The 26163-nt window shown below is 43.5% G+C and overlaps 1 protein-coding gene across 1 annotated transcript; it reads left to right on the top strand.

Annotated features, from left to right (window-relative positions):
* Positions 1-25708, top strand: LOC131481043 (zinc finger protein 510-like). Its single transcript, XM_058668257.1, has 5 exons — positions 1-125; positions 20615-20670; positions 24564-24690; positions 24924-25016; positions 25593-25708. Exons 2-5 carry the CDS (start codon positions 20650-20652, stop codon positions 25706-25708), a joined length of 357 nt encoding a protein of 118 aa, XP_058524240.1. The 5' UTR covers positions 1-125; positions 20615-20649.
* Positions 25709-26163: the final 455 nt, after the last annotated feature.

The raw sequence follows: 26163 nt of genomic DNA, 5'->3' as shown, positions 1-26163 counted from the left end.
TAAGAACATCTTGAACCACACCACACCAGTCTCTCATGGATATGGTCCATTCTCCTCCACTCCCAAGGATGCTTCCAGAGTTCTCCATGTGTTTCCAAGAAGAGCGAAAAATGTACACGTCTCTGGTGAGCTGTTTGTTTTGCACTGTATTTTAACAACTTGTTAGGGCCTATGAGATAAAATGAAACATTTGAAGTAGGTCCATTTGAACTTTAGGGAGCTGGGCATAAGATGAAGTTGGCAGATAGATATAAGCAGGTTACAAGACCCTAGAGTCTTCCACGTTAGATGCAGATTTGGCTGAAAAAAGTGTCACACATGTAACGTGACTCGTTGGGGTCTGAGAAGACAGCATGACACATCTAAAGAATACTGGCTAGCCCTGAAGTCTTAAATACCATCTTTTTTGCCCGCAAATCCGATGTTGTGGCAAGTTTTTCAGTGTTAATATGCAAAAGAACATTCTCCCTTCTCTGCATTAGAAATGGTTATCATAATGCTAAATGCAAGTAGAGTTTTCTCAAGTTTCTCCAGTTGTGTGGTGCCGGGCAGCTTTTGAACACAAATGAAACCTGGACTGTCTGAAGCATTGACTGGGCCACAGGGATTTCAATAGTTCCATGCGTGTCTCTGACGTAGAGGTGTGGGCAGGATATATAGTAGACTGTTCAAAGTTACGTTTGTTAGGAACAGCCCCGCTGCCTGTCTATACTTAAAAACACCCAGTAAGTCTTATTTAGCAACAGCTTAATTGTCATTAAATCCAAAGACTGTTTATACAGTGCTTTCCTTGAGTCTTCTGCCACTTTGGAAGCTACCTTTCACACTACATGTGGCCTTTCAGCCATGACGTCAGGAAGAAATTTTCGTCGAAGGTCTTATGACGTGCCTGTGTGTACATGCCAGCTGGTGAAACTGCTCTCCGTGATCTGTTTCTGGGATTTCCGTTCGTTTCTGTTGCTTTGCTCTGGAGTTCTTTGCTGTCCCCCTGTGTCTGCTCTCTCCTGCTTCCTGTAGCTCATCCCGGTGTTCCACCCCGGCTCCCATCCTTCTCATTCTGCAGTCCTCCTGGACTGGCTCAACTTTTTGTGGTTTGACACCCCAGTTTCCAGCTGGTCCCTCTTTTCTACCTTTTAAGATCATAGCCTTCATTCCCTGTTAGGTAAGTTTTTGTAGCTATCCAAAGGATTTCTGAAGCTTAACAAATGGAAAATGAAAATTGTATCCTCCTCTTATCCCTTGCAGGTATTACAGATTGAGTATCCCTAGTCCCAAGTGCTTTGGACTGTGAGTGTGTCAGATTTTGGAGTATTTGCATAATTTGAGACTTCAAATGTGTTGGATTTGGCTTTTTAAGATTAGGGATGCTCAGTCAGTGACACAAATTGACAAGAGTGATTTCTTCTGGACTCTGCTCTCAAGTCTTACTTTTGTGTTTCTCCTTTTATTCTGGTGTTTGCATACAGTGTCATCAGTACACAGGGAACAGCTGTTGATGCTGCATCAGAAATGTCACAGATGTTCCAGGGTGAGGTCCAGTCCCTCGAAGCCAGGCTTCTCTGCACAGAGAAGCCATTCAGAAATCACTGAGACTTGTTGAACAAGGGGTAATATGCAGTACTAATAATGCACAGAGCAAAAATAAGATGCAGGTATTTTAGTAACGTGTACCTTTTAGTCATATATATTTATACTGATGATTCTGTAAAGTTGTGTTGATTAATTCACAGTTGTATGCTTCCCGCTGTCAGTGATTTGTCATGTTTTCACACTCCTAAAAATGCTGTTTAGATTTTAGTTTATTCCAGTTGGTTAATAAAAACTAGCTTAAGAAACATTTGTTGTTTGTGTGTACGTACAAGTACTATTGAAATGAAGAGAAACTTATTCAAAATTGTAGCATGTACGTAAAATGTGCCGTGTTAGCCGTTTGTAAGTGTACAGTTGAGTAGGTTGAAATGTGTTCTCACATCTTTGCAGCTGTCACCACTATCCATCTACAGGATCTTTTTCATGTCACTTAACACTGTAAATTCTAAAACCATTTCTCTAGCCCAGTCTTTGGCAATCACTCTGCCATTTGACTCTGTGAGTTTGTCTGTCCTGGGAAGTTCATGTAAGTGGAGTTATGTTAGTTTTGCTTTCCCTAAAATGTCTTTCCACTTCCTTCTCTAGAATGCCACTGGATATAAAGTCAGAAATTGAAGGTTATTTTCTTTTACCATTTTGCGTACAACTTTTCCTTTTCATCATGTTGGGAGTAGCCGTATGTGCACATGGGTCTACCTGATATGCCATGTGCTGTTTTTCCTTTGGCTGCTTCCTGGGTCTTGTCTTTTACCTTTGTGTTTCAGCAGTTTGTCCCTTGCTTGGAGAAGTTTTCTTGATATCCGTTATGACTAGGCGTTATCACACCATCTTGAATCTATGAATTGATGTCTTTCACAATGTTTTAACCATTTCTCTGCAACATGCATTTCCTAGTGAAACTACAGTTACGTATGTGTTGGATTGATTTCTAGACTGCTCCAGTATAAAGACATTAAGGTATCTCTTGGTGTAATTTCAAGTTCCATTGTTTTCTTTTCAGTCTAGTCTAAGCCAACCAGTGAATTTCCCTTTTAGTTTTAACTCTAAAATGTATGTTTTTCGTGCTTGTTTTTTCTTTTCTCTTAGTGTGTTTAAAATACATTATTTTATAACTTCATTTAAAGACCTCAAGTCAATTATGAATGACGTAAGAATCTTTTGTGCTACTTGGAATATCTGGGTTAGCTTGGGTTTATTTCTACTTGTTTTTCCACTTGCATTGGAGTAATGTATTCAGACTTCTTCACAATGACTCTGAATTTCATCCTGTAAATTGTAAATCACATCTTTTCCACAGTAGAGAGAGTTGGATTGTTTGGGATAGTGCTTTTTTTCAGCAAAGCAGTTCACTGGCTGGACTCTTGTTCCAAAATCAGCGTTGCTTTTTGCTTTTTTGTTTGTTTGTTTTGTGTTGTTCTGCCACTATTATTAGTACCTGTTTCTCCATTTCTTTCAGTTTCCAGTGGTGCTTCTTTCTTTGGTCCTTTTCAGCTCTGCGGCATGTATGTGGTTTAGTCCTCTGTCAAGCATTTCATTGACGTTTAAATGCAAATTTGGGGACTTATGTTCTTGGCTTCTTCCCTTGATTAACTCATCCCCCAAATCCGTGCTTATCTTGCCATCTTTAAATTTTGCCCTCTTGCATTCCAAGCCAGTAAAGCTGTTTATTTCTTTAATCTGTATGCACAATGGTGAGCATTTGCTAGTAAAACACCCACAGTTTTCTAGGACTTTGTACTTTAAGTATTCTTCCAATTCCGTTTCTGCTTTGCTTATATATTTTTTCTCTAGCTCCTCAAGTGGTCATGCTGTGAATTTTGATCAGATTTGTAAACCATATTTCTATTTTATTTTGACAAGCTTTCCATAGTTGATTAGGGCGCAAAGGGTCAAGAGCTACAGGAAAGTGGGTAAAACCTTTGTTTCCACATTGTTATTAGATCTGGGGTAAGGGGAGAGAGAAAGTGAGAAGCCCCACCCAGCCTCCCACCCATCCCAGGTTGCTGATGTGAGGCATGCTCTGAGGGTCCTGCTCAAGTGGTTTTGATAGTCCAACAGTCCTGAATTTCTGCCGATCTCACCATTCCAAGCATGATGAAATCTCTCCAGAATCACTGTCAACACATGGCTGGGTTAGTTGGTTGGTTTGTTCTGTCTTCTCTCCTCTGTTGTGGTACTGGGTGTCCTCTGCAGGCTCTGATGGACTGCCATATCCTCCATATGCACCTGGATATGCTGTCTGGTGTTGGGTCTGAGGCTCTGAGGTGGCTCAGCTTTGACACTTGCACTCCGTGGTCAGACCATGGAAGCTGCACTTCTCTTCATGGTTGGGGTTCTGAGATCAGCAGTTCAGTTGGAGGGATTCTGGAAGAAACTTTGAGGTGATCCCACCTGATTCTTGTGTGCTTGCTAGTACAGGGTTCAGCAGAGTCTGTCACCCAAATTAGGTTTTGCATATGCTGGTGGTTACAATTGCTGGGTCAGTTCTGCTTCCAGCCCTATCTTTCACATGAAGCAAAGAGTGTTGCAGCCCAACCTGATTCTGCCCACCACACACTTGGCCCTCATGCAAACCAGTGGGAGCTGCAGGCTAGTCAGGGTGACCTGCAATAACCCCCGCCAGAGCTGCTCCCTGCCCTGGTCCCTATGCTTGCTAGTATGTATAGCATACTGGTCCAGTCTGTCTCACATCCTATTGAGCCCTTCTTCATGTCAATGGGCATTGAAACCTAGTTCAACCTAACCAACCCCACTAACCAGCCACACAGAGGCTCTTGGGTGCCATTCTGTCCTGCCACCCCTGTCCCTGTCCTGGTTCTCATGCTCTCCAGTGTGAATGGTAACTCAAGAGCGAGGTGCCCACTGTTTCCCTCCTGGGCCCACTCCCACTCCTGGATCATGCACTTTCCAGGTGATTCTGCAATTTAGATTGACGGTATTAGTCCCCAGTGCCAGCATCTGCCAGCTGGTGCTGTGGCACAGCCCAGCCAACCTTCAACCACTCTGATTTATGTTTGCAGCAGTAGGAAGTCAGTCCAGTTGGCTTTTCCCTGATCTAGCTCACATGAGGCCCAAGGGCTTGGTAGTCCTGCCCGATCTGGTCTGCCCCATCCCAACTCACACTCTCCAGTGGGAGTTGTGTTCCTGCAGCAGATGCCTCACATTTCCCCTAGCAGCTTTACTCCTCCCCCGCAACTTGGTCTTGCGTGTGCTGGTTAGGTGCCATGACCCAGTCTGGCAAGACCTGCCTCACCTCAGCTTTTGCCAGTGGGTGCTGTAGCCTGGCCCAGCCCAGCCCTGTGAGGCCCTATGCCCAATTCCAGCTCAGGTTGGTGGAGGCTAAAGCCTAGCCCAGCCCAGCCGGCACCCAATCCCAGCCCTCATCTGTACTGTCATGTGTTGCAACCGGACCCAGCCTGACCCACATTCCATTAATGTGCTTGGATTTGCCAGTGGGTGATGAGAACTGGCAGTCCTTGGTTTGCCCCTGATCTGCGCCAAATGTATACCTTTGGGTACCATTTGCTGGCTCTTTCTGGGCTGCTTCCTGTCATGGTTTTTTTTTTTTTTATAATTATTTATTATTTTACTTCAGTAATTACATTGTATTATGTGACACAGTTACATAGATACTTGGGTTCTCCCCACCCCTCCCCAAACCCTCCCACCATGGTGGATTCCTCCACCTTGTTGCATAACCACAGCTCAAGTTCAGTTGAGATTTCCCCATTGCAAGCGTATACCAAACATAGAGTCCAGTATCTTATTGTCCCGTCAAGTTCAATGGCTTCTTAGGTATACCCTCTCTGGTCTGAAGACAGAGCCAGCAATGAGTAACCAATATGTTAAAAGTAAATGCGAGTTCCCAGCCACCTTCTGTGACCAACTCACCTATACTTCAATTTTAGTTTATACACAACATATAACATTCAAAACATAACATGTTATACATAACATCATATCATCTTAAATCAAGGCAAACATGTGGTATTTAACCTTTTGGGATTGGCTCGTTTCCCTTAGCATTATGGTTTCCAGTTTGGCCCATTTGGCCACAAAGAACTGCATTTTGCTTTTTTTTAATAGCTGAGTAGTATTCCATGGAGTAGATGAACCATAGCTTTCTTATCCAATCCTCTGTTGATGGGCATTTTGGTTGTTTCCATGTTTTTGCAATTACTGATTGTGCTGCTATGAACATAGGAGTGAATGTTGGTTTCTCATAGAACAAGTGTTCTGGATATATTCCTAGGAGTGCTATTGCTGGATCATACGGTATGTTGAATTTGAGTTGTTTGAATATTTTATACTCATCTGCATGGACTATGTGCCGATGGAAGAGTATCCCAGGCTTGTCTATCAGAACCATTTCCAATGCTAGATCTCACACACACTGGTGGGTCCAGGGGCCAGCCCTACTTAGTCCACCTCCTGATCTAGCAGGAACAATGAATGGCCTTTCCTGACTGGCTTTCAACCCAATCCAGTTATTATTGTTGGGTATCACAGCCCAGTCTAGCCTGGTGCACACACAGACACAGCTCACATCTGGCTCAACAGGGGCAAAAACCTAGCCTAGCCCATCCTACATCTACCTTGGTCCTTATGAGCACCAGTGGGTGCTGGGGTCTAGCCAGCCCAGCACACCCAGCCCCAGTCCACACTTGTGCTAAGGTATGCTGTAGCCATATCCAGAGCAGAACATGGCTCCCATTCCAGCCTGAGTGGGAACCCTAACCCAGCCAGGACATCCCTTAGCTCCCCAACTAGGTGTGTTTCCAGTTACAGATCTTGCACTTGGCAATGGTTGCTCTGACCCAGCTTGGCCTAGTCCCTCATCTGTCATGACCTTTGTGTTTGGATGCTGTAGCCTGACCTGACCCAGCCTACCCCAATTCCTTCCACTCACTGGCAAGTGCTGGAACCTGGCCCTTCTCTGTCTGCTCCCCTCCACGTCTCATGCAGTCTGGTATGTGTGACAGCCTAGCTGAGCTTGACCTGTGCTCCTGCATGGTTTCTGCTCTTGCCAATGAAATAACGTTGACTTGCCCCTGCATGGTCGCTCCCCCTACACAGCCAACCCACACATCAGCCAACAGTTGGAGTTACCCTGCTCAAGCTGTCCAACACCCAGGTCTGAAACATGTGCTCACCAGTGGGAGCTGTGACCACCAATAGATTCTCCATGTTCTCATGTTCCCCCAACGGTTCACTCTCCGACCCAGAGCTCACTTGTTCCAGGAGGTGCTAGGTTCTTGCCCAGCATACCCTGCTACTCCATCTTGGCATTTATGAACTGGAGGATGTTGTGGCCCGGCCTGCCTCATACCCTCTGGTAGGATGCACATGCAGGTGCTGCAGCCTGGACCTGCCCATGCTGTCACCAGCCCCAGCACCCATGAGTGTCGTTGGGATCCATAGTCATTCCTAGCTCAGCCCATCTCCACACCAACTCTTAAGCTGATCAACAGGAGTTGTATTTCCACAGGGTTGGGCCCATTTATCCCCTGCAGAATCTACCCCCGACCTGGTTCTGCCTCGAGCTGGTTGGTGTCATAACCCTTCCTATTTTGACTCCCTCCTGTTCCAACACTCAGTCAGGTACTGGGATCCAACCCTGCCAGACAGTCCCTCAGCCATAGCTTTTGTGTGGACTGGTGTGTGTCAGTCAGCAGTGTTCTATGTTAACAGCCCATCTCAGGACTCCCATATGCACTGGTGAATCAATCTGACCCAAACAGATCGTATGGACTCTCCCAACCAAACTCCCAGGTTTCAGTCCCCATTCTTGCCAGCAAGCTCAGTGACCCCATTGCTGGGAGTCACACAGAGTTCATCCCTCACCTACATTCACATTGACCTAATCCATTGCTGTCTCTAGGTAGCAATTACGTACCCCAAAAAACCCTAGTACTCATCTCTGGGCGGCCAGCAGGTGGAGCCTGGTGTCCTTTGGGCGCACTGGCCTCCAACAGCCAGGACTCCATCACTGTGAGGTGATGGCGCCCATGGGCCAAGTCACACACATTGGGTCCTACCTGGCTCGGGTACTCTGTGCAGCCACCACACTGCAGAGGGCTCCTTTCACCTGAGATCTCAAGGTTGAACTCGATTAGATTCTATGATTGATTTGCTCAGCAATCATACAAAACCCTTTACCATGATTGCTACATACCTTGCTACATAGTTTGACTGTTTTTGTAACAATCTGTCTTTTCTTGATCTCTCTTGTGTGTCTGTGCTTAGGTTTTCTCGTCAGTTGCTTCTGATTTCTGTCTTATCTATGGTATGCCAAATCAAGTCTTTCTTCTATGGGAGTAATTCGTACTAGACAGAAATAGGAGTATGGCCCGGGACTCCTTTGTTGCCCTAGTGTTTTTAACCTGTTTCATAGTTTTGTGATTCACAGAGTTCATCTTTGACTAAGAGTGTTTGTCCAAGTAATAGTATCCTCATTTATGAATTGTAGTGTATTTCCTCTGATCTCTTCCCAGCCTGTGCGCCATACTTACCATAACACGTTTTACTTTTTCAAGTTATAAAACCCATATCAGATTAGTATTGTGTCTCAAATAGATAGGAACTTTGTAAAGAGTTTGAAAATCAGAGCAAATAAGTATTGACTTACATTTACTATTCCAATGTCTGTTATTCTTTTGTATCTGCCCAAAATTCCATCTCTTAGCATTTTTCAATTTGATTTTGGTGTGCATTGATGTGATTATAGTCATTTTTAGAAGTTTTTCTTTTCTGATTGAGAAATCTGACAGAAAAATAGAATCACGTGCACAACAATAGAGAGAGAAAGAGAGAGAGCTCTTCTATCCAGAGATATATAGAGAAGAGGAGAGACAGAGAGGAAGATCTTCTTCCTGTTGATTCACTCTCCAAGTAGCCTCAACAGCTGGAGCCAAGCCGATCTGAAGCCAGGAGCCAGAAGCTTTTTCTGGGTCTCCCACATGAGTGCAGTGTTCCAGGCTTTGGGCTGTCCTCAACTGCTTTCCTAGGCCACAAGCAGGAAGCTGGATGGGAGGTGGAGCAGCCGGGATTAGAACCAGCATCCGTATGGGATCCTGCTTTTGGATTTTCTATATACCGAATAGTGTCATCTGCAAACAAGGATGTAGTTCTTGTATCCACAATACTCCTTGCTCTTCTACTTATTTTTTCTTTTGCAATTACTCTAAAACTTTCACTGCTGCATTGAGTAAAAGTAGGGAGAGTGTTCATCCTTATCTGGTTCCAGATCTTAAGCAATCCTTTTAGCTTTCCACTAGTCATACAATGTGGGTCCTGGCTTTGTTATATATAGTATTTATTAAAATGAATTATGTTCTTTTTGTAGCTCATTTGTTGAGTATTATTCAGTTAAATTGTTCTCTGCATGTTTAAATAATCGTAATTTTCATCTTCATTCATTGCATTCCTGGGACAAATCCCTTTAGATTATGATGGATGATCTTTTTGATGTGTTGTTGGATTTGACTGGTAGTATTTGGTGAGAATCTTAACCTCTCTGCTCACAAGGTTTTAATTGTGTTTTTGTTGTTGTCATGGTGTACATGTCTGGTTTTGACATTGACCTCTAAATGAGCTTGGAAGAGTTCCCTCCTTTGTTAGTATTTTGGGATATTGTTAGAAGAATGGTTATTACTCTGCTTGACTGACTCTGGCATTCATTAGTAAGGCTTCTCTGGTCCTGCACTTTGTTGGAAAGCATTTTATAACTGATTCCGTATTGTTCCTCATTGGCCGATCCATGTCTTCTGTGTCTTTGAGGTTCAGTTTTTGTAAGTTGTGTATTGTAGATTTGCCTATCTTTTGGCATGTAAATGTTTCTAATGTTCTGTGGTAGTCTTTTGTTTTTCTGTGTTGTCTCCCTTTTCATATATGTTTGTAGTTATTTGTCTTTCTTTAATCTTTTGAAAAGGCATTCTTGATTTACATTGTGGTTTTAGTTTCTGTTTAATTCTACAATGAATTTTTAAGGTTGCTTTTTCCCCAAGCTCTCTTTTTAGAAGACTTCTTTTACTTGAAAGAGTTAAAAACAGCATGAGAGACACAGAGAGAGAGAGATTCCATCTACTCAGTCACTTCCCAAGTAATTACAGTGGTGAGTGCTGGGCTAATCTAGAGCTGGGGCCAAGAGCTTTTTATAGGTCTCCTGGATGGATGCAGGAGCCCAAGGCCTTGGGCCATCTTTCTCTGTTTTCCCAGGTCACAGCAGATAGCTGGATCAGAACCAGAGCACAAGGGACTAGAACTGGTGTCAGTAGGATTATCCTGATGTACTACCACATTGCCCCTTAGAGTTTTGTAATTTCTTTCCTTCTGTTAACTTTGGTGTGGTGGTTTGCAGTTTTCTAGGTCCTTAAGATGGCATTGTCACATCATTTGATATATTTCTGGGTTTTGATGTAGCTGCTTACTGTTATATACTTTCAGGATTTCTTTTGCTGTATTCCATAAGTTTTCATATGTGGTAACTATCTTCATTTGGTTGGAGGAATTTCGAACTTTCCCCTTTGATTTCTTTAGTGTTAGCTTCCTTATTCCTTCACTAATGTTTATTTGTTTGCCGTGTATCTGTAATTTTTGAAGTTTCTTTTGTTGGTTTCCAGTTTTATTCAATTTTGGGCAGAAAAGATATCTAATGTAAATTTTGAAAGATATATTTATTTGTATTGGAAAGGCAGATCTACAGAGAGGAGAGACAGACAGAGATTCCATTTGCTGGCCCAGCTCCCAAGTGGCCTCAACAGCAGGAGTCAAGCCATTCTGAAGCCAGGAGTCTCTTCCGGGTCTCCCACGCAGGTGCAGGATCCCAAGGCTTCGGGCTGTTCTCCTGCTGTCCCAGGCCACAAGCAGGGAACTAGATGGGAAGTGGAGCAGCCGGGACATGAAGTGGTGCCCATGTGGGATCCCAGTGCATGAAAGGCAAGGATTTAGCTACTGAGCCTTGGGCTGGGCCCTTCCCAGATCTTGTTAAGGCCAATTCTCTGGTGATGAATTCATTGTGAAAGATACCCCTTTTGTGAAAGGTAGTTTTTCTGGATATAGTATTTTTGGTTGGGAGTGCCTTATTTTTTTCTTTCATAGCTTGGAATATATTGTTCTCTCTTTTTTAACATTAATTTTATTTGAAAGGCCGAGTTGAAGAGAGAGGTAGAGACAGAGAAGTATTTCAAGAAATTGTTCACCCCTCCAGTGACTGAGTCAGGCTGAAGCTAAGCGCCTGAAATTCCATCCTGTTTTCCATTTCCATGTGGGTGGCAGGTTTCTGAATGCCTGGGTCATCTTCCACTGCTTTTCTGGGTGACTTAGCAGGGAAGTGGATTGTTGTGGAGCATCAGACTCAAGCCAGCACTGATGTGAGGTACTAGCCCAGCAGGCAGCAGTTAAACATTGTACATTATTCTGTCTCCCCCTACTTTGCTAAGATGGTCTAATATTGGCTCACTTACATGTGACTGGACAGTTTTCTCTTGCAGATTGTAGAATGTTCTTTCTGTTCTTTCTGTGTTCCACTTATGACAGTTTAACTATAATGTGTCACAGGGCATTTTCTTTCTGGCCATGTCTGTTAGGACTGTGTACTGTGATGCTTACTTGTGTCTCTCTCCACATTGGGACTATTTCAGCTTTTTTTTTTTTTTGTGACTAGGTATTCTGTACTGTCAGGATTAATCAAACAGACAATAATAAGATGCTTAATGGAGAAATGCTTTTATTAATCTACACTGTAGCCATCATCCACATATTCAGGATAGCACACTTTATTTGAGAATACACAAAGTTTTATACCAGAAAAGAACACAGGTGTTGCACAAAAGCTTTCATGGATTCTTTTTTTTTTTTTTTTAAGATTTATTTTTATTACAAAGTCAGATATACAGAGAGAGGAGGAGAGACAGAGAGGAAGATCTTCCATCCGATGATTCACTCCCCAAGTGAGCCGCAACGGGCCGGTGCGCGCCAATCCAAAGCCAGGAACCAGGAACCTCTTCCAGGTCTCCCACGTGGGTGCAGGGTCCCAATGAATTGGGCCATCCTCAACTGCTTTCCCAGGCCACAAGCAGGGAGCTGGATGGGAAGTGGAGCTTCCAGGACCAGAACCGGCGCCCATATGGGATCCCGGGCGTTCAAGGCGAGGACTTTAGCCGCTAGGCCATGCCGCCGGGCCCCTTTAATGGATTCTTATGTAAAGCTAGCAATTTTTAGAAAAATTATTCTTGGGCCTACTGTGGTTGCCTGGCAGGTAAAGTCCTCCTCTTGAATGCCCCCGGATCCCATATTTGTGCCGGTTCTGATCTCGGCTGCTCCACTTCCCATCCAGCTCCCTGCTTGTGGCTTGGTAGAGCAGTTGAGGACAGCCCAAGGCCTTGGGACACTGTACCCACGTGGGAGACCCGGAAAGGACTTCCTGGCTCCTGGCTTTGGATTGGTGCAGAGCCAGCCATCACAGCCACTTGGGGAGTGAATCATCGGATGGAAGATCTTCCTCTCTGTCTCTCCTCCTCTCTGTACATCTGCCTTTCCAATAAAAATAAATAAATCTTTACCAAAAAAAGAGAGATTTACTTATTTTTATTGGAAAGTCATTTATAAAGAGAAGGAGAGACAAAGAGAAAGATCTTCCATCTGAGGGATCACTTTTTAAGTGGCCACAATGGCCACAGCTGAGCCAATCTGAAGCCAGGAGCCAGCAGCTTCTTCCAGGTTTCCCATGTGGGTTCAAGGGTACCAAGATTTTGGTCCATCCTCTATTGCTTTCCCAGACCAAAAGCAGAGAGTTGTATGTAGTGGAGCAGCTGGAACACAAACCAGTGAGCATAGTGGATCCTGGCACATGCAAGTCGAGGGCTTAACCACTAGGCTGCTGCATCAGACCCACCAGAAATCTTTTCTCAAAGCACATTTTCTTTTCTTACTGATTTTAAAAACAAATTTAAAGGAAGAAAAAGAGAGATTGCCAATTGGCTGGATTGCCCCCCACATGGCTGCAATGGCAAAAGCTGAGCTGATTAGAATCTGAGAGATTCTTCCAGATTTCTTATGTGGGTGCAGGGTCCTAAGGACTTGAGCCATCCTTAACTACTTTCTTAGTGCATAAACAGTGAACTGTTTGTTGGCATCATATGTGATGCCTGCACTACAGGCACATGACGATCCTGTTGAGTACCATTCTGATCCCAAGAAAGAACTTTTGACCCCAAAGTTCAGAACATCACAGTTTATAAAGACAAGACTATAAATTGTGAATATCTCAAGGTTATCTCAGGCTGGGCTAAATGTGGAACTACCTTACGGGATGAAAAATTGTTAACTTAGTAACTATTTATGTCTTGGCAGATGGAACTCATTTGTTTTTCTAGTCATGGATAGGCAACCTCACCAGTGGTTCAAATATTGTGCCAGACAGGATGTGATTATCTTATTATCCTCCTAGCATGGCTACAGTTCATGGGTAGGATTGTATCTGACCTAACATGGAATGCCTAATATGAGGCATATTACTTTGCTATCAAAAACTCTGACTTTGCGTAATATGTTTCATGTTACCCAGGTAATTGGAGGCCACATTTTTACTTTTGAGATCCATTTAAGCAAACTGTGTTGATTTAGAACATGACCCCACTGTGTTAGGATGTTTCCTTGGGGCCCAGTGCAGTGGTCTAGCAGCTAAAGTCCTCACATTAAACACACCTGAATCCCATATGGGTGCCAGTTCTAATCTCAGCAGCCCTGCTTCCCATCCAGCTCCCTGCTTGTGGCCTGGGAAAGCAGTTGAAGATGGACCAAAACCTGGGGACTCTGCACCTGTGTGAGAGACCTGGAGGAGGTTCCTAGCTGCTGGCTTCAGATCAGCGTAGCACTGGCCGTTGCGCTCACTTGGGGAGTGAGTCATGTGATGGAAGATCTTCCTCTCTGTCTCTCCTCCTCTCTGTATATCTAACTTTGCAATGAAAATAAATAACTCTTAAAAAAAGAAAAGATGCTTCCTTGAAGATGCCAAGCTATTCTTTTTCCAATATTTTGAATTGTGTGAATGTGATAGGTTTATAATGCAGTTTTTCTCACTTAGTATCAATTATCTATTAATGACAAGCAGAAGCACTGCAGATTTTGGCATGAATTCATTTTCAATTATTTAAAAAAATAGAAAAGTTACTTTTACTACTACTATTAACAGAAATTTTGATATGAGTAAAACAAACTAGAGTGCCCAAACACCTGTAATAAACATCACTTATAGAAATATCTTTGTGGTGGTGGCTCTTGGGGATCCCCTGGAGAGCCAGGTCAGACTCAGTGCTTGGGACCCTAGCCCCAGGTACCACTGCCAAGCAGTGGGTGAATCCAAGGCTTGCCTGGGCCTGAGTTTTCTCTTTTCATGGTAAATACAGTGTGAGGGGATCTCTGCCATTCGGATCCCTGGTTCTGCCCACTGCCACCATCTTGAGGGGGGATGTTTTGGTCAGGTGAGTTTGACCTTGGGGCTTGGGTGGAAGGACCTTCCAGCAGCATAGTAACTGCTGGGGGGGTATCTGAGTGGTGGGCGAATTCTAGGGCTTACAGGTACAGTAGTAGAATATGCAGGGCATGAGTAGAACCAACCCCATGGAAAATCAAGCTCTGCTGTATAGCTTAAGAGTTGGGGTGGTGATAGGATGAGCTAGGTGTGACCTTGGAACCTCCCAACACTCACAGGTACTGGGGCCAAGAGTAGGTGGGACAGGTCCAGCCTGCAGCACCCATATGTGCATCCTAAAACAGGTTGTGGAGTAGCCCAGGACACAACATTCACCAGCTCATACAATGACAAGATGGAGGGGCAGGATATGCCTACAAGGACCTAACTCTTGCTGGCATGCATGAGATCTGGGTCTAGGAGTGGGCCGAGTCAGGGAACATGAAAACTCGCCTAGTGGGTCATAACGCCTAGGGCAAGCATGGGGTCCAGGCCTGGGGGTTGGGTAGGCTGGGCAAGGTGGCACCACATGTTGGCAGATGTGTGGGTTGATTTTGGAAGGGGGCAGATTGGGCAGGGCCAAGCAGTCTTTACCTCACCAGCAAGTGTGGAAACCAGGCTGAAGTACAGGTCATACCAAGCTAGGCTGTCAGACCTCCTTGTTTGCATGAGCCAGGGATGGGACTGGACTGGGCAGGGCCAGGTTCCAACACCTGCCAGCAAGAGTTCAGACTAGGGGCAGGTTGGGACAGGCCAGGCTGCAGCATCCAAAGCCAAAGGTCAAGACAGGTGAGGAACTATGTTAAGCTGGGTTAGAGCAACCACTGGCAAACACAGGATCTATAGCTGGGAACAGGTCTGGTTGGGGAGCAAAGGGGACACACTAGTGGGATGTGGTTCTCATTGAATAGTACAAAAGCCAGAGTAGGGGCTGCGGTCTGATCTAGACATGGTTACAGTGTCCTTCAGCACAAGTGTGGACTGGGTCTGGGGTATACCAGGCTGGGCCAGACTCCAGCATCCACGGTGCTTGTGAGAACCAGGTTAGGTGTGGTACAGACTGGGCTAGATGTCTGCCCCTGCTGATCCAGGTGTTAGCTGTGTCTGCATGTGGACCAAGCTTGGCTGGGCTGTAACACCCAAGAGTAAAAAGTAGAATGGGTGAGGGCTGGTCAGGAAAGGCCACTGTTCCTGCTAGGACAGGAGGTGAACTAAGTAGAGCTGACCCATGGACCCACTGGTGTGCATGAGATCTGGCAATGGGAGAGGTTCTGATGGAGGAGCTTGGGAAACTCCTCTGTCAGGACACAGTTCCTGACGGTGAGCACAGGGACCACGATAGATAACAGCCCAGACCAGGCCAGGGAATGGTACCCACTGGCATACATTTAGCTCAAGTCTGGGGCAAACTAGGCTGAGCCAGTTCATATCACATGATGGCAAAAATGAGCACCAGAATGGAATGTGGGTCAGCTGAGTTGGGTCGCAACACAAGCCAGTGCAATGAGGGCCAGGACTGGGGGCTGACTGGGCTGAGCTAGGCTACAGCACCTACTGGCAAATGTCAAGGTGAGGTTGGCCATGCCAGACTGGGCCGCAGTATCCAACCAGCACATGTGAGACCAATTGCTGTGGTCCGTGTGATGGGTGTGGAAGACAGGAAGGTGTGAAGAGTATTGTTCCATTGCAGGCAGGGCCACAAGGAATTTTCCGCTGTGTGGCAGGGCCCCAGTGGATGTCTCTACGACCACATGAATGCAGCTCCACCTCCCTTTGTATGGACACCAGACAACCCTACTGAGATTTCTGTAATCTATTTAGGCATTGTCGGCCTCTGCGGAGTTAATGTATAGTACTGTATAGTATTGATGTGAGCTTGGAAGCTGATGTTGCTGATATCGTTTTTAGCCAAAAGGCCTTTTATTATTGCTGTCACAGCTGCCCCCCATTGACAATATGCTGATCAGGGGTGTTAACTCCCCCTTTGATCCTATGCTAATCAAAGGTATAGCAGAAACCTATGCTTAGGATACTCCTCCCCCATTGACCATATGCTAATCAAGGGTGTTCTGCCCCCAGGTGTGGTGGGAACCTATGCCTAGGGTCTTCCTCCCCCATTGACCATATGCTAATCAAGGGTGCTAAGTCTCCAGGTGAAGGGAAACCTATTCTTTCCCTCTTTCTTTGATCTTTAGGTCCTGTCTTCTGTGATACATTTCCTCCCTTAGCTGATTCAAGACTAGTTATAGAATGAGGATTGCAGTAGGAATGTGTTACTGATTGATGGGTGCCAGGATGGATGACATCCTGCCTTAGGTGAAACAAATGGCAGAATTATCCTTAGAAACACCCACTTGACCATGACGTAAAAAGTCTGAGCCAGAGTTTGGTTTTGTATAAATAAAGTGGACAGCTTTCTCACATTGTCCACTATGATCATGGAATTGTAGTGGTCCGTCTCTCTTTCTTTCTTTGTGCCTCATCCATGCACCCTTCTCAAGTTCCGAACTCAGCTGGAGCTGGACTCTGGCAACCAATGGGGAAGGGGATGGTCAGGTAGGGGGCTACATTGGGCTCTCCTGCTGGATCACCAGTCACACTGGAAAACACAAGTTGGTGGGGGCAGACCAACTCAGGCAGGGCTACAAACCTGTTGACCTCGTGTGAGCTGGATCAGGGGTAAGGCAGACTAGGCTGACTATTCCTACTGCTGCCTGCATACACCAGAGTGGGTGAGAAATGGTTGGATTTTGCTACAGCATTACCTGGCAGATGCTGGCATGTGGGGGTAAATTCTGTCAACTTAAACTGTAGAACCACCTGGAGAGTGCAAGATCGGTGAATGGGAGTGGACCCAGTAGGGAAACAGTGGGCACCTCCATCTTGGGTTGCCACTCTGCCTGGTGATCATAAATCAGAACTGAGACAGGCATGGCTAGACAGAGAGTGTCACCCACTGACAAATGTGTGGCTGGATAGTGGAACTGGTTGAGTTGAACCAGGTTTCAGTGCCCATTATCAAGTATAAGAGCTGAATGGGATTTGGGACAGACTGGAACAGCATGGGAACCAGGGCAGGGTTGGGCATTGTGGGGATTATTGCAGGTCTCTCTGAATAGGCTATAGCTCCCACTGGTTTGCGTGAGTTGGTGGGATCAGGCTAGGCTCTAACACCCATTGGTTTGCATAGAAATCAGGATTGGAGACAGAAATGACCCAGCAATTGCAACTACCAGTGTGTGTAACAGACTGTGCCAGACCCTGATTTGGCAAGCACACATGAGTCAGATCTGGGATCACCTCAGATGATGTTTCTTTGGGTATCCCCCCCAACTGAATTGCTGGACTCAGAACCCCAACCATGGAGAGAATTGCAGGTTCTGTGGTCTGACCGAAGAGTGCATTGTCAGTGGCTTAGATGGAGCAGTGGACAGCATATACAGGTACACATGGAGGATATGGCAGTACATTGGAGTCTGCAGAGGACACCTGATAACCATAACAGGGACGGAGGACAGAACAAATTGATCAACTACCCCAGCCAAGAGTTGGCAGTAAAGAACTGGGCAAATGGAAAGTCTAATGTGAACTATGCAAACCAGTGGATTCTAAAGAGATTTCATTGTACTTGGAGTGGCGAGATTGGCAGTAATTCAGAACTGTTGAACTATCAAAACCTCTTGAGCAGGACCCTCGTGCCAGAGTCCAGCTCCTGCTGAGTTGGGAACTCGCGAAGGGTGTGTGGATGAGACATAAAGAGGAAAGAAATGGACCACTACAATTTTATCATCATAATGGACAGTGCAAGAAAGCTGTCCAATTTATTTATGCAGAAGCAGTCAAACTCTGGCTCAGACTATTTACGTCATGGTCAAATGGGTGTTTCTAAGGATAATTCTGCCATTTGCTTCATCTTAAAGCAGGGTGTTATCCATCCTGACCCTGTGGTCAGGAAGTTCTCAATAGATGGTGCATATCAATCAGTAACACATTCCTACTACAGTCCTCATCCTACAACTTGATCTTAAATGAGTTAAGGGAGGAAATACATCACAGAAGGAAGGACCTAAAGATCAAGGAAAGAGGGAAAGAATAGATTCCTACTACACCTAGGGGATAATACCCTTGATTACCATATGGTCAATGGGGGCAGCTGAGACAGCAATAAATAAAAGACCCTTTGGCTAAAAAGGTATCAGCAACATCAACTTCACATTGGTAATAAACAACTCCCGCAGAGGCAGACAATGCCTAAATAGATTACAGAATACTCAGTGTGGTTGTCTGGTGTCCTTGCAAAGGGAGGTGGAACTGCATTCAGGTAGTTGTGGAGACATGCGCTGGGCCCTGCCATGCAGCAGGAAATTCCTTGTGGCACTACCTGCAATGGAACAATACTCTTCACACCTTCCTGTCTTCCACACCCACCACATGGACCCCAGCACCCTCGGAGTATGTCCCACTTCAGGGATGCTGGGATGGTGTTGGGTGGCTGTCCTTGATCCTAGAATGCAGAGGCAGTTTGGAGGTTGAGTGTGCTTCTTTCCTGTCTCTCTCCTCCCCCCAGATATAGGAAGGAAAAAAAAGAGAATGTGAAAATGTTGATTTCACCCACCTTCCCATAACCCCCCCTTTTTTTTTTATTGGAATGCCGGATATACAGAGAAGAGGAGAGACAGAGAGGAAGATCTTCCATCCGATGTTTCACTCCCCAAGTGAGCCGCAACGGGCCGGTGCGCGCTGATCCGATGCTGGGAACCAGGAACCTCTTCCAGGTCTCCCACGCAGATGCAGGGTCCCAAGGCTTTGGGCCATCCTCGACTGCTTTCCCAGGCCACAAGCAGGGAGCTGGATGGGAAGTGGAGCTTCCGGGACCAGAACCGGCACCCATATGGGATCCCGGGGCATTCAAGGTGAGCACTTCAGTCACCAGGCCATGCTGCCGGGCCCCTTCCCATAACCCTTGACCCTTATCACTCTAGTCAGCTATGTAAAAATCACCAAAAATAGAAACAATTAAAGGAAGTAAATGTCTTTGTGAAGTTCTCTTAGTTGAATTTGAAATGTAATTCTTTATGACTCACCAACATATCCACAAATCAACCTGAAATATATAGTTTTATATACAGTATGTTGCTTTGTAATTATTTTATAAATGCAATATTTAGTTGAAACATAGATTGCAGAGAGATGAGAGCTATTCCATCACTGGTTGATTCACGCTCAGGGCTCTGAAATGCTTAGTCCAGCAACAGGAATCCATCTAGGTTTCCTGGGGGTCCTGGAACCCACCCACTGTGTTCCAGGCACAATAGCAGGATACTGCATTGGAAGTGATAAATAGCCAGTAGGCATGGACAAGGCATTTGGGGATCAGATGTGATCTGTCCCAAGCAGAAGCCCAACTTCATGTATCATGACATTCACTCCTCTAAGTCTAATAATTTTCTCTGGCTTTTGAAATAACTATTTCATGAGGTAAAGTTTTTTTTTTGAATAAGTTTTTCTTAAGATTTATTTATTTTTATTGTAAAGTTACACATGCAGAGAGGAAAATCTTTCATCCAGTGATTTACTCCCCAAGCGGCTGAAATGGCTGCAGCTGAGCCAATTGAAGACAGGCTCTGGAGCTTGTTCCTGATCCAAAGCCAGGAGTCCAGAGCCTCTTCCGGGCCTCCAACACAGGTGCAGGGTCCCAAGGCTTTGGGCCGTCCTTGACTTCTATTCCAGGCCACAAGCAGGGAGCTGGATGGGAAGCGGGGCTGCTGGGATTAGAACCGCACCCATATGGGATCCTGGTGCATGCGAGGCAAGGACTTTAGCCACCAGGCTACTGTATCGGGCCCAAAAATATTTTTCAAACAATGTTGCTGCCATAGTTATGGATTTCCTATGGGCTATGACAAATTAAATGACAAAGTCAAGTGTCATAGAGGGTTTTTGAACTGGGAAGTGTCATTGAAGTCTTATGAACTTTCATTTGGAATAACTACTAACAATCTGTGTAGAATACTTATATCTGTATTTCCTATGTAGGTGTAGACAAAAGAATTCTTGACTGAAAGATTTCTGCCTTTACATAATTATAGTATAAACTGCAAGCAGTGTTCTAATGGAAATCCTTATGCAGCTCCTCTATAGAATAGGGAAATACTTAATACCCAGTTATTTTGCTGCAGTAACAATTTTAGTAACTGATGTTTTTCTATGGTGTGTTGTAGTCTGAACAATGGTTGTTAAAAAATAAGTTAGTACTTGGCAGTAACATTATTATTTTTAAATAAGTAATAAATGTTGGAATTAAGCTAACGAGCACTTAATTTAATTAATCACTGCCAATTATTGAAATTGTTGATGCCGTTTCAAGGAAGCCTTCCTGGCACTGTCCTCTGTAAAGCACTGTTCCTGCCCAGGGAAGATGATGGATTTTTGTGTCCCCAGCCATTGTGTCTGGTTCCTGTCTTGACATTACTTAGCACAATAGGAGCCACTAAGGAGACTAGGAACAAGCAAGACCAATTCCTAACTCCCTCTCCCCACCTTCTCTTGCAGGTGTATCCCTGCAGCCCACCACATACTTCCAAGACATGCTTTCAAACACACCTTCAGTAAGTTGTCTGTTTACTTCTCAGCTTGATTTACATTGTATTGTAGGGGCTTTATGATGTTTCATAAACTCAAATGAAAAAGCAAGAGGGAAAGAAGGTAAAATTGTCATAACTAATACATTGGGGCTGTTAAAGCTGAGTGAAACTTTCCCCATTTTCTGATGCCATAGACAGACATTATTTACATGATTCAGTTTTTTTTCTTTATGTTTGACAATCATCACATGGTTAATTAGGGCACAAGGGTTCAAGGGCTATAGAAAAGTGTGTAAGACTATCATTTCCACTTTCTCTTTTTTTTCTGTATCTGGGGTAAATGTGGAGATAAAGGGAGAAGCCCCACCCAGCCTCCCACTTATCCCAGGTCCTCACTGTACATGATTCAGTTTGAAACTAAAATTGTTAATTACTGTGGGATATCAAGTTTGAAATGATTTTTGCAGACCTTATACATGATACAATCAAAATGACTGAGTACCAACCTGACAATAAACGCTCAAGCATTTGATTTGGAGTAGTAAGAATTTCCACATACATATATTCATTATTCATTTTTTTTGCCTTTTTTGGAATGGCTGAAATAGTGTGATGGCTAATAACATTTGGAGGGTATAGTATATTCATGAGCTGCTACAGGAGTGTGTGGAGAATGAAATACGCTACATTTTTTTGTTAAATATTTAAATAAATCCTGTTTATTTACTTATTTAAAAGACTGGGTTACAGAAAGAGGAGAGAGAGAGCTATCTGCTATTTGCCGGTTGTATCTCCAAGTGGTTCCAATGTCAGGGCTGGGCCATGTCAAAGAGAAGAACCAGGAGGTCCAACTGAGTGTCCCACCCAAATACTTGAGCCATCTCCTACTGTTTCCAATGTATGTTAGCTTAGAATTGGATTGGAAATGGGGCTAATGGTAGCTTAATGTGTTGTACCATAATACCATTTCCTACTGCAGGGTGCTTTCTTTTCCTTCAGGATTTTTTAATTTGTAAAGCAGAGCTACTGAGAAAGAGGGAGAGATGGAGATAGATCTGCCATCTGCTGGTTCACTCCTCAATAATTGGAATGGCCAGAGGTAAGCAAGTCTGAAGCCATGAGCCAGGAGTTTTGTCCATGTCTGTGACTTGGTTACAGGAACCCAAGTACTTGATCCATCCTCCACTTCCTTTCCAGGCCTGTTATCAGAGCGTTGGGTCAGAAGTGGAGCATCCAGGCTTTGAACCCTTGCCCATGTGGGATGTCAGTGGCTTTATCTACTAAATCACAGAGCTCTCCTTTGTGGCATTATGTTTGCTTTCTATTTGAATGCAGAGCAGTAGAAAAAAGGTGAGAGAGAGATAGAGATCTTCCATCTGTTACTTTATTCCCCACATGGCTACAATGGCAAGAGTCAAGGCAAGCCAAAGCCAGGAGCCACTTCAGACCTCACTCATGGGCAGAGGTGTTGAAGGAGTTGAGCCATCCTCTGTTGTTTTCCCAGGGCAAAAGCAGGAAATTGAATTGAAAGTGGAACATGGTACCCAGCACTATAGCTCAGTGACTAAAGTCCTTGCCTTGCCTTGCCTTGCAGGAGCCATGATCCAATATGGTCACCAGTTGGTGTCCCAGCGGTCCCACTTCCCATCAGCTTCCCTGAGTTTGGCCTGGGAAAGCAGTGGATGTCTGCCTAAGGCCTTGGGTCTGCACCTACATGGGAGACCCAGAAGAAGCTCCTGCATCCACTCCGCTCCAGCCATTAACTTCTACTTGGGAATGAACCACAGGATGGAAGATCTTTCTGACTCTCCTTCTCTCTGTAAAATCTGACTTTTCAATAAAAATAAATAAATCTTTTATAAAAAATAAATAAAAAAGGAACACCCAGGTTATGAACCGCACCCGTATGGGAAGCTCAGCCCACAATGCCACAGTTCATTCCACAGATACTGGCAACTTTAAAAGGAAACAGATTCAGACCATGAGAACACGTGCTCCCTGCTTCTTTCACGTGATACCCCATACTGGTTCCAACATTGTGAGAATGTTAACATGCTGTCCTTGAGTACCAGATTTCGTACTAGTTTCATCATTTTACACTTGCATAAGAAATGCATAATTTTAGTTTTTCTTTGTGAACATTTGTTTATGAAGGACATTGCAATGGATATAAAGTGGCATTGATTATGGTTGCAATTTTCAATCACTTAATGGTAAATCATCCTAAAAATCTGCTTGTGCTAATTAGCCATTTCTCATAAACTTGTTTTCCTTTTCACTCCTTATGGGAGTCTTGCAAAAGGGTTTCATTTAATACTATTTTTAATATTTTCTTTTTTTCCCATTTTAGTTTTTGCTGCTTAGTCTTTTAAAATTTTTATTTAACAATCATATTCTTATATTGCAGTGCACAATTGTTTCTTTTGAAACTGATGAACAAATTAAATGGAGATTGTCCTGTAACTCTATCATCCATTGACCTTATTAACTTTTTCACAGTCCCAAATATACTTAATATTGCCTAAACAATTCTTAAAACCAGCCCACAGTGAATGTGCTATATATAATGTGTGAATAGGAGCGATTTTGATGATTACAAAACCAAAGTGTAATGCCATTGTTAAGATACAATTTGTCAAGTATATTTTCTGATTTTCCTTCTGATTTTTTTTCTCTAGGAGAATTTAGAATATTATTTCTAACTTAATTCTATGTGATCAGAGAACAAATTTCTAACTTAATTTCATGTAATCAGAGAAGCTACCTAATGATTTAAATATTTTGGCTTTTAGATCTTCTAGTCTTCATTTGTTTTAAAATATTGTTATTTACTTTTTATTGGAAAGTCAGATAATAGAAGGAGATACAGAGAGAAAGATTCTTTGTTCACTGGTTCAATCCCCATGTAACTGCAACAGCCAGAGCTGAACTGATCTGAATCCAGAAGCTTCTTCTGGGTCTCCCATGTGGATACAGGATCCCAAGTTTTGGGGCCTTCCTGAATTGGTCTCCCTTGCCTACCATTATCACCCTGGCCCCAATGATTATACTTTTGACTTATAGTTAAGCATATGTTTTGTCATAGTTCCACAGAGTGAAGTAAAAATATTGTCATTTATGTTTGTAAATGATATTTTTATCAGTTTTTCAGTTAGTATAAAATGAATACAAACTTTTTAACGCTATTTGTAATTTTTTCATTTCTTATGTGTACTTTGTGTCATGTCTTTTAAGCCTTTGCTTTCAGACACATTTGCTTCATAATTGTGTCATTCTGAGGCATCGTCTGTTATGACATAGTGTTTCTATCTAGTGTGCATACATACATACATATACATACGTTTGTATGTAGTGAGCAAATTTTACATATATCAAAAATGCAGATTTTAGTTTGTTTTCCTTTTCTACCGTTTCCTGCCTGCATTAACTATTCATCTTCCTCTCTACTTTTTACAACAGCATACTTTGATTTCATTTCAGATTCACAATTATAACACTCCATTAGATAAATATATCAAGACATGCAAAGTAGATAATAATAGTAACAAAGAACAAAAACCTACTTTCTGTTCCTCAAGAGCTTAAACAAAGGATATATAAAATACTGACCGTCCAGAACATTACTCTCACATGGGTTACATTTTTTGGTATTAATGATTAAAGACTAGAGATATTGTTGAAGACTGTATGTATTTCTGGCAAATATGATATCCAGTGCCTTCAACAGTTAATAAGAATCAGAGTCATTACAGAGAACAATACCGTGCAAGATATTTTCATTTTCATTTTACTTTGTGATGTTTTATAGATTGTAAATTCAGCTGTACCCATTCAAGTGGCAACTTAAACGTATATAGAATGCACTGTCAGTCTTTCTATGTAGGGATCCAGGACTGAGGAGACATGTGTTTTTCTAGGTGTTGCTGTCATTCGAAGACGTGGCTGTGGACTTCACCCAGGATGAATGGCAGCACATGAACAATGCTCAGAAAACTCTGTACAAGGATGTGATGCTTGAAACATATAGCAATCTGCTGTCCTTGGGTGAGTGAAATTCTGTCATGCCCAAGCAGAATATCTTCTGTAGAGTTGACAAACTAAAGAGTTTTGAAAGTTTAGGACTTGATAGGACTAGTATTTGAAGCTGTAAAGAACTTGAGCATCTACCTGTCAGAAAATTCCTGAGACCACTTGTGACAAAAATCCTGGAACCACGCTTTTCTCCTTGAAGTCCCCAAATTAGTGCTTTCACAGTCTGCATTATTTCGCATTAACAGGGTTCTGCATTGCAAAGCCTGATGTGATCTTCAAGTTGGAACAAGAATCAGTGCATCGGACAGGGGAAAACTCTGTAAACCAGGGTGTTCCACGTAGGTCAGCAAAGAAGGCGGGGAGGATGGTAACATAGTTCAGTACATGTTGGCTGGGAAAGTTTCTTCCCAAAGGACAGCTAGTGTCATGCATGAGACACAGCATTCTATAGTCTGCATGTGCAGGTTTATTCTAACAGTGCTTTCAACTGTTAAAATTTGCCAGCTTAAGGTAAATTATGTGCAACTACATATTGATCTTTTACATGATCCGAACCACTTGAGTCATCATCTGCCACCTCCCAGAATATGTTTTCAGGAAGTTGTATTGGAAACAGAGTAGCCAAGATGAGACAAACTGGCTCTATTATGGGATGTAAGACATTCCAAGCATTAGTTAGAATTTCTGTGCCACATTTTCTGCTCTACCACCATCAATTTAAAATAAAAAATTCCAAGTAATTGAAAATTACAAAAAAAGCTGTTATATTAATGTATTGAATGTACACATTTTACTGATGTTAAAGTCTTCTGTATCTAGAATGGCAAGAAACCTCATCAGCTTTACTTGAGCATTTGAACAGAAATACTTAGTTGTGATTCATGGATATGGTTACTCTTTTTTCCTCATTTCAGAGTCCTACAAAAAGAATGAGCTCCTTGAAGCTAATCAGGAAAGTAAAGAAATCATTTTCAGGCAAGTTGTAAACACAAAAGTATATAATAACTCAAAAAGGAGTCGCATTACATAGATGCCTAATTTTAGCTCTGGCCATACTTGAAACATGATATGAAAGGGAAAGGGTACCAAAAAACTTGAGAACCATAATTCCTTTCTTTCTTTTCATTGCATCCAGAACTAGGCATTGGCTGGGGTTGGGTGGGTCGGCCCATGTTTATTCTTAGCCATCTGGTCCAAGATTCGTTTCCATAGTTTCAGTCCCATTTGACAAAAGGCATACCAATCTTGTGAAGTCTTCTCTTTGCTGAGTCAAGTCACATGGTTCTGGTCTAAGACCCAGATATCTTACTCATCTTCTATGTTGGGAAGCAGGGCAAATGTACACAGGAAAGCCCTGTCATGCTTTCTGCAGCTTAGCATGGAAGCAGAAACTGGGATTCAGTTGCAGACAGGACTTTTACTCTAAAAGAGACCCGGTGTATTTAGAATAGGAAAGGGCCAAACCACTTCCCAGAAGAGAGCTCA

The sequence above is a fragment of the Ochotona princeps genome, chromosome 8 (assembly GCF_030435755.1).
Source record: "Ochotona princeps isolate mOchPri1 chromosome 8, mOchPri1.hap1, whole genome shotgun sequence".
Lineage (NCBI taxonomy): Eukaryota > Metazoa > Chordata > Mammalia > Lagomorpha > Ochotonidae > Ochotona > Ochotona princeps.
Note: the sequence above shows the minus strand (reverse complement) of the source record. Positions and strands in the feature narration are given on the sequence as shown.